The 8,994-nt window shown below is 52.8% G+C and overlaps 1 protein-coding gene across 1 annotated transcript; it reads left to right on the forward strand.

Annotated features, from left to right (window-relative positions):
• The first annotated feature begins 2,226 nt into the window (after positions 1-2,226).
• On the forward strand, positions 2,227-8,225 carry HMGB3 (high mobility group box 3). Its single transcript, XM_068411922.1, is given in 6 exon segments — positions 2,227-2,375; positions 5,127-5,283; positions 5,799-5,938; positions 6,475-6,487; positions 6,489-6,650; positions 7,217-8,225. Coding segments are annotated over 6 exon segments (765 nt in total). The 3' UTR covers positions 7,361-8,225.
• Positions 8,226-8,994: the final 769 nt, after the last annotated feature.

Raw genomic sequence — 8,994 nt, forward strand, 5'->3', positions numbered from 1 at the left:
AGGGCAGAGGGCACTGCAGGAGCATTTCTTTCAGGAGTGGCGATTCTGGGGGTGAGTAGAAGCTTTCCCTACGGGGGTTGCGTTCACCCGTTTGCTACCCAGCCCTCCACTGCTTTTAAAACCATGCTGTGAGCATTAGGACAAAACCTTCAACCCAGCTGTCTCTCAGCTACCAAAATATCTCCTTTGCCCCTTGACCAGCTGTCAAAACTTTCCCAGCCTTCCTGGAACAAGCGTCTTAGGGAATGTTTCCCTTCCCCTATGAGAAATGGGAGGGATGCTCTGGAGAAGACTAGCAGGACTGCGCATTCGATGCCAGGTGCCTGTCCTAAGCACGCTGCCACCCCTCGCCCCTCGCCTTTGTAACGCTCCCAGCTCGGTGTGCTCTGTAGGATGAGATTGTGGTTCAAGGAAGAAAGTGCTTCAGATCAAAAAATTGTGCAAATCCAGAGCCAAGAAAAAAAAAAGCCTTAATTATTCAACTAGTTTGAAACACTTTAAAGTATCCCTAAAAATAGGTGAGAGGGATGTTTGTCAGCTACAAAGAGATTATCCTGCAGTAGTATTGCTTGTCTTATTTTATGATGATGCTACAGAAAACGGTCCCTCAGGTAGCCTCATTAATGTTTATGAATGAACCCCTTCTTTTATGCTTTTGGTTTTAGAAGGTAGAAATAGGGCGAGAGGCTCGTAAGACTGGTGTTACCATATATGCCTTGGAAAGCCCAAGGACACAGGTGTAAGGTCTCTATAAGCTTCAGTGGTTCTGTGTATGGATGACAATTGGATTTAGGCTCTCGCTAGACCAGCAGAGGTGGTGTACCCTAAGGGGGAAATCCAGGCAGGACTTTGGTTAAAATCCTGGGTGGAATTCTGCACGCTTCGCAGTGGGTCTGTCAGCAGGAGGTTGGCACTCCTCTAGGTCTCATCAGTTGTTTTGTTGTGCTCTCTTCCAGCAAAGGCAACCTGTGACTGTATGTCGTTATAGCCGTAAGCGCTTCCATAGGGCAGTATCTGGTAAACCCTGCTGCCTGCCCAGGGTGGAGGCTTCTTTTTCACTATCTATTCCTTAAAGAGGGCAACTGTTTCTTCTGGCTATCTTAAAAGGAGGGTGGCAGTTACACCCAGCCCATAACAGTATGTGGCGGTTTCTGAGTCTTACCGCTCCAGCCTTAAAATACCAGCTCTTTTTTCCAAGCCAACCAACAATTGTGGTCAGCCACTAATACCAGTTTAACCATTTGGCAGCTGCCCTATAGGAATTAGCTCTTTCAAGAGAGCCAGAGGAGCCCTTGGTCCCAGAGCCCCGCTGGGTCGGTTTCAGCCAGAAGGGCATGTTTATGGATTTCCTTGTATACAACCAGCCTCTATAATAACAACCCAATCCTAGAAAGTTAATACCAAACAAGTTGTGGAAGTAGGTTAGAAATAGTAATTCAAGTTAATTGGTTTGGGGTTTTATTTGATGAATGAGTGGGTAAAACTCTGATTCTCCCCCCCGCCCCCCCAACAAACACGCGTTCCTTGCTCAGTAGTTCCTTTGCCATCCATGGTGTGCTGTGACTGTCAGTGGAGTTTATTTTGGGCTCCGTTCCCTCCCTGTTCTGCACAGCAGTAACCGGCTCCGCAAACACTGCCCTTGGAATCGGGCCCTTACGGCTTTAGGGCAGGAATGAGCAATAAAGGGCTATTGTAGGCCGGGGGGTCCCACCCTCTCCCCCGGGACGCTGCCGTAGCCGTCCCTCGTCCCTTTGCCCCGCATCTCCCCGCGGAGGCGGCTCCCCTCGTCCCCCCCCCGACTCCCATCTTCAACAGGGCACCAACGCGGGCAGCCCGCGGAGCCGCCAACCGCCCTTTGCTGCCGGGCCCCCGCGGTGCCCACCACCGCGGCTCTGTGCTGGGCAGCGCGGAGCGGAGGGGGAGGCAGAGCACCGCACTCCGCGCACCCCCGTGAATGGGGCAACCGGCTCCCCCGAGCAGCCGCAGCCACGCGGCGAGGGCAGTTTCGGGGCCGGTGGACGCAGCGCTCCCTCCCGCCCAGGGCGGAGGCTCCGCGGGGTGCGCAGCGGCGCGCGGCCCCTCTCGCGCCAACTTTGCCCCCCGCCTCCCCAGCGCGCGCCGCCGAGCTCCCCTCTCCCCGGCGGGCGCTCGTTTTGAATGAATGACCTCACCCGCGCCGGCCAACCGCCGCGCGGCCGCGCTTAATATTCATGAGGCGCCGCGCCAATGAGCGGGCGAGGAGGTTGTTTTAAACGGCAGAGCCCCGCAGCCAATCAGGCCGCTCTCGTAGGCAGCCAACGCGAGGCTGAGCCGCGCCGAGCCCCGCGTCGTGCCCTGCGCTCCAGCTCCTGTCCACACTACCGCGAACAATACAGGTACGTGCAGCCCCGCCGCAACTTTTCGGGGGGCGGCTGCCCCCTGCCCGCCCCGCCCTGCCCCCGCGCCTTCGCCCCTCTGCTCTGCCTACCCCAGGCTTTTTTTTTTTTAATTATTTTTTTTTTTGTTGTTTTCCGATCCTTTCTTCCTCCGAGTTTTTTTTTTTTTTAAATTTAAAAAAAAATCGGAAAAATCACCCAAAACTTTCTTCCCTCCTCGTAATGGGATCGGTGGTGCCCGGGCAGATGCTGCGCGCAGCTGGCGGGGCAGCGGGCGAGGCGCAGCGTTTGCCCCTCGTCCTCCTCCCCTGCCCCACCGGGATCCCCCCACCTGAGCACGGAGGGGCTACCTGGTCCCGGTGCTGCCCCGTTTCTCCGCGCTGGGCTCCCGTGCCGCCGAGAGTAATATGGCTGGTGCAGCAACTACACCGGGACTAACTCCTCTTCTCCCCCGCATGGGCAGGGATTTTTTCTCTGCCGCCTCCTAATGTCGCACGGCAAAACGCGCGGCGCCCTCAGCTTTTATTTGCCCCCTTCCCCCGGGTGGGCTCGGTGGGGCTGGCGGCGGTGGGAAAGTTGTTGGCCGTGCGCAGTGCCGTGCCCGCTGTTTATTCTGCATTAATATGGCTGTCGCTTTAGCATCTGACAGGGATAAACCCTGCGCGCTGCGCCCGTCTGTCCCGGCGAAGCAGTTTTTTTCTCGCCGCCGCCGCTTCCAAACTCCCCCGATCCTTTCGCCTCTGCCTCCACCGCTCTTCCCCTACCCGGGAAGGTGTCTCCGGCGGGGCTGCGCCCGCGGCGGGGTCCCGCATCGCCTCTTCCCCGCGCCGCGCCGCCCGTGCTGTGGGCATTAATATGGCTGGCGCTGGAGAGCCCCGGCGAAGGGAAGAAAGACGTGTAAGCGGCATAGGGATGGGGAGGGCGGTCGCGGCGGGGGAAATCTCCTTCCCGGCGCCCCGCAGGGGGCTCAAACCTTTCGCTTTCGCCCCGGTTCCTCTCTCCCCACCGCCCCGTGCCCTCGTCCGGGCGCCGGGGGGCCGCCCCGGGGCTCTCCGCACTCTTTTTTTCTGGCGGCGCGGAGGAGCGTAGCGGCGGCGATAATGGCTGCACGGGAGCCTTTGTTAGAGAGCGCTGCGCTAGGCAGGGGCCGGGAGGGGGGGGGGCGCCTCCCGCCCGCGCCCCGGCCCCGCCGCCCCCGCCGCCCGGCGGGGGGCCGAGCGGGGAGCCCCTTCGCGGCGGGGGCGGCGTTTTGGCGGGGCCGGCGGCCGGGGGCGGGCGGGCGCGGGGGGCCGAGCGCGGCGGAGGGGGAGCGCGGCTTTGTTCGGCGGCGCGGCGGCGGCGCTGGGAGAAGCCAATCTTAGCGAGCGGGGCCGGCCCTGGGCGCGGAGCGCGGCCGCCGCCGCCGCTGCTCCCGCTGCCGCTCGCACCGGCCGCCCGGGGCCGGGCCGGCGTGCCCGGCCGCCGCCCGGCCCCCCGGCGCCCCCGCCCCGCCGCCCGCCGCATTTCAGGGGCACTTTCTTTCATCAGGAGGCATTTCACAAAATGGAAGATGAATTATTGGCGTCTGGCGGAGCCGCCGCTGCCCCCTCCGCCCGCCGGCCCCGGCCCCGCCGCAGGTGCCCGCGCCGCGGAGCCCGGCCGCCGCGGTGACCTTGGCGGGGCTTGGGGGGGAGAAGATGGCGGGAGGGGAGCGGAGGCCGGGCCGGCCGCGGCGGGCCGCTCGCCCCCAACTTCGGGAGCAGCCGGCGGCCCCGGCCCCGCGGCGGGGCCCTGCCCGGCCGCTCGGTCCCCCTTAGCGCGGGTCTGGCCCTCCGGTGCCGGCGGGCTGGGACGGGAGCCCCGCGGGGGCCGGGGCGGGAGAGGGCAGCTGGAAGCCGCTTGGGCTGCACATGGTGGGGTTAAGAGGCGCAATTAAATATTAACGTTGCGCCAATAAAAATTAAATTTTCAAACGCTTGAGAAGCTGTAAATAGGAAATATTGCTGCGGGTGCGGGGTTTTGGGTTTTTTTTTTTGAGAGGGGAAAAAAAATACGGAAGAAGGGGAAAGAAATACCAGACCAAAAGTTAGCATCGTCCTCTCGGTGACTTGCTGATCACATCTTTGCGCTGACCACTGCGCCTCCGAACATGTCACTTGGTGGAGCAAGAGCAAGTGTTGCTCACCTCGCAGAGCTCCCGGGGTCCCATTGTGTTTAAAACCGGCCTTTATTTGCACACCTTCTTATATGTGAAAGGTTATTGTGCTTTTACGGGGGGGGAATAATCTGTCCTGCCTTTCTACCTGACAGCAGCTGCTAACGTGAACTCCAGCTACTAAAGGGATAAATCATAGCCTGGCACGTGCCCCTCAAGCCCCAGCGTGGTAGCCAGCTAAAACAAATATTTTATATTAGTTCATATATAACTCTTAAAGGGTAGGAGTATATGTATTTAATAGCCTGTCTCCAGTCTTTGGGCATGATGTAAATATGTATCAGTGTAAAACTTAAATCCCGTGACCAGTTACACTTGGCTCAAGTCTGCAACCCAAGTGTCAAGGAAGAATAATTTAAGTCTCTGTATTGGGGATGGTAAGAGGTGTTGAGGGGAAGAAAGAATGTGTTACTGATGGGACATCACTTCAGGGGATGGTGGTGTGTAATGTGTATATATTTATATATACACACCATATATGTATACACACACACGTACACACGTTTGTTCATGTATGCATTCACTTGTCTTTTCCCCTTTTTCCCTCTTTCCTACAGAGTCAAGATGGCTAAAGGTGACCCGAAGAAGCCCAAGGGCAAGATGTCTGCCTATGCTTTCTTTGTGCAGACGTGCCGTGAGGAACATAAGAAAAAGAACCCAGAGGTTCCAGTCAACTTTGCAGAGTTTTCCAAGAAGTGCTCAGAGAGGTGGAAGGTACCTTAATTTGTGACATCCTGAAGGGATAACTTCTTATGGTGTGTCTGCTAGGGTGGTGTGTGTGTGTCTGAATATGAAGGGAGCTGGTGCTGTTTTGGTCTGTGTACTGCTCTTGGCAAGGTGTCCCGGCCATTGATCGAGTGCTGCTGACTCCTGTTATGATTGTGAAGGCTTCAGCCCAGTGTATCTGCCTGTTTAGGTGCTTCCACTACAGCCTGGCCTTCTTTCCTGTTCCCAAGCAGTGTCCTTGAGGAGGACTCTGTCTGTGCTTGTCCCATTCCCGTTGCTTCCCTCTCGCTGAGTGTGCCAGCTGTGGCTGCGGTCCCCAGTACAGGACCTTCGTCCCCAAGGTGGTCCAGTTAGAAAACAAACAAGTTCTGAAACTCCCCTATCGAGTCAGTATGTGTTGGCTTGTTTACTTAAAGTGTGCCAGCTATTGAACAGTTGGGTAATAACAGGTTTGGTGTCTTGTTTTTTGGGGTTTTTTGGGGTTTTGTTTTTTTTTTTTTTAGACCATGTCAAGCAAGGAGAAGGCTAAATTTGATGAAATGGCGAAGGCTGACAAGGTACGATATGATAGAGAAATGAAGGACTATGGACCAGCTAAGGGTGGCAAGAAGAAGAAGGACCCCAATGCCCCGAAACGACCACCGTAAGTAACTTTGAGGCATTAAATGCCCAAGTACTTTGGTTTGTTTTTATGCCCTGTGACACAGCTGGTACGTTTCATAAAGCCAGTGGATGGAGCATACTGTTGGTGTAGCAATATTGGTAATACTCAGTGCTCACTGGTACTGCCTTGTAGATCTTCTAGGCAGTTTGTAATCTTGAGCATGTAAAGCACTAACAGGAATTGTCAGTACTTGGTACTCTTAAACTCGTGGTGATGGAAGATATGGAAATGACCGTGTCCCATTGAGACTTGTGTATCTAAGATGGAATTGGGTGAGAGGGGATAGATAACACCTGATTAAAAACAGCATTGGGGTGAAGGCTGCATGGTCTGGGGCCTCAGTAAAAGTATGTTTTGGTTTGTGTTTTTGTTGTGGGTTTTTTTTAACAAAAAAAAGTATGTTTCTACTTGGTGTATGAGTGCATGTGTGGATGTTGTGGGTGAGGGACAGAGGAAGGGGGTGCTCCCTGGGTGCCCAGCTGCGGTACTTACTGTCCTCTGGTCTTCTCTCCAAGGTCTGGCTTCTTCCCTCTTCTGTTCAGAGTTCCGCCCCAAGATCAAGTCCACAAACCCTGGCATATCCATCGGGGATGTAGCAAAGAAACTGGGTGAAATGTGGAACAACCTTAGTGATGGTGAAAAGCAGCCTTATAATAATAAGGCAGCTAAACTGAAGGAGAAGTATGAGAAGGTAAGGCTAGTTTTCACTTGTGCCTCTTCCAAACCGGCTCTTGTGCGGATGTGTTTCTGTAACATAGACCCAGCTAAGGTGGCCCCAGCGTAGTGAGCATCTCCAGCTTGCAGAGCTGTTCTCATCGTGCTGCATGCTACGTAACCGAACTCTGCGTACGTTGGGATGGAGTAGGTTAGAGAGCTGCAGGTGGATTGCAGTGAGGAGGGAGAGCTTTCCCCCAGCGATGCGCAGCGGCGGCTGCTCATGTTGCTCCAGCAAAGGGTTTGCTGTGCTGTTCAGAGAGATTTGTCCCGTTAGCAGGAAACTTTTAAGGGAGGCTGGGTTCTCTTCTCCTCCTCAAAGAAGGTAACTATGAACGCAGGGTTCAAGGCCTCCATCTGTCATCTGGAGGCAGTTGAGTGCGCTTAGGTGTCTGCAGACCTGTGTGCTGTCATGCTGGCTGTCTCCCCTTCTGGGGGTGCAGCTGTGGAAGGCCAGTCCCTTTACGTTACTGCCCGCTGCTGTACAAATGCTGTATGTGTTTGCTGCTTAGAGCAAATTAAGACATCCCCTTGACTTTGCAGGATGTTGCAGACTACAAGTCTAAAGGAAAGTTTGATGGCGCAAAGGGAGCAGCAACCAAAGCTGCTCGGAAAAAGGTAGAGGAAGAAGACGAAGAGGAGGAGGAGGATGAAGAAGAGGAGGATGAAGATGATGATGATGAATAAAACTGTACAATACTTGTCTCCATGTGAATACCATAGAGTAGGGGAAACACCATAAATGAAGCACCTCTTATTTGAGATGGTGTCTCTTGCCCTTATTAGGCTTAATTAAAAAAAATTTGGATTCCGATCGCGTTGTAGTTTCTAAAAGTGCTCTAGAAATTGTAACTGGTTTACATGAAGTGGCCATGGGTGTAGTGAGCACCCTGAAACTGTATCAAAGTTGTACATATTTCCAAACATTTTTAAAATGAAAAGGCGCTCTAGTGTTCTCCTAACTCTGTGCACTTTGCTGTTGGTGTAACAAAGCATTTAAAAATGTTTCAAGCATTTTTTTAATTTGTAAGGTGGTGTTACTATATGGTTATTGGCTAGAAAATCCTGGGTTATAAACTGTACATATCTATAGTTTGTAAAAACTAGACAGATTCTTGTGGTACATGCTTAGAGTTATGATGCCTTAGAGGAGCAGCGATGACTTGGAAAGGCTGTAACGTTCCCCGGGGTGCCATGGCCCAAAGCATGCACTGTGAGGGTAGATCTATTTACACTACAGTGGGCGTCCATTTAGCTTAAAGTTGTCTTTCTGTATATAGTGAAATAGCATTCTGCTGCCATTCTTAGTTGTGGAAGGGGGTTCAGCTGGCATGAGAAGTGTATGGATTTTTTTAGTTAAGTGCGGTAGTTTTTAAACTGAAACTGTAGACATCTCTTCATCGTCAACTAAGTGAAGAGCCCTGCAGCACCTGAAGTTCCAAAAACACTCTGTACTTAAAACGAATTTGCAACGTTCTGTTTTTTTGTTATGTTTAGAATGCTGAAATGTTTTGAGGCAAAATAAACAGTATTACATTTTAAAACTGTTCTTGACAACACTCTAATTTCTGGTTTTAAAAGGATCTTAACAACAGCAAAGAGGTTCATTTTGAAGTCTGTGGCATCCCTCAGGGCTGGTGACTTAGGAAACATTCTGACTCAAGGATTAAAAAATAAAATAAAATAAAAAAAAATGGTGGCCAGCCAAAACTGGCTGAATTGAAAGAGATGGCTGCTCCAGCTAATATGCAATCGTAACTGTTTATGGCTGAGTGGCATAAGATGCTATGCAAGTTTGAACTTTATTACTTGAACTTGGGAGCCTAAATGAACATTCATGACGTAATTGTTTGTTTGTGTGTGTATATAGCAGCATTCCAGAGATGCAGGAGAAAGGTAGGTGGCTAGGAATGAGGCTGACACCATGGAATAGTATAAAGCATAGTTTGGATTTTTTTTTCAGTTGTGTTGGGTAAATTTATAGCCCAAATGCATTGCTGTATATATTAAAATGTGCCTTTTTTGTCCTGTGTTAAACTGTTTCGGACTTGTGTTTTTTTCTAGCATCTTAATTTGTGGCAGGAGCCAGGCGCCTAGTCTACCTCTCTGCTGAAGTAGGAGCGTGGCGCAGGTACTTGGTCTGTGTCCTTTCTCTAGTGACGCAAGTTTTGGTACAAACTGGGTGCTGTGAGGTGGGTTGGGGGAGTGATGCAGGTCTGTCTTTCCCCTTTGGTGACCAGCTGGCTGCGTTGCAGTCTTGCTGTCTTTCCAAATCCAAGCTGGGAATGTTTTGCAGCCCTTGGAAGGGAGAGGTAATACCT

The sequence above is a fragment of the Nyctibius grandis genome, chromosome 13 (genome assembly GCF_013368605.1).
Source record: "Nyctibius grandis isolate bNycGra1 chromosome 13, bNycGra1.pri, whole genome shotgun sequence".
NCBI classification, from domain to species: domain Eukaryota; kingdom Metazoa; phylum Chordata; class Aves; order Nyctibiiformes; family Nyctibiidae; genus Nyctibius; species Nyctibius grandis.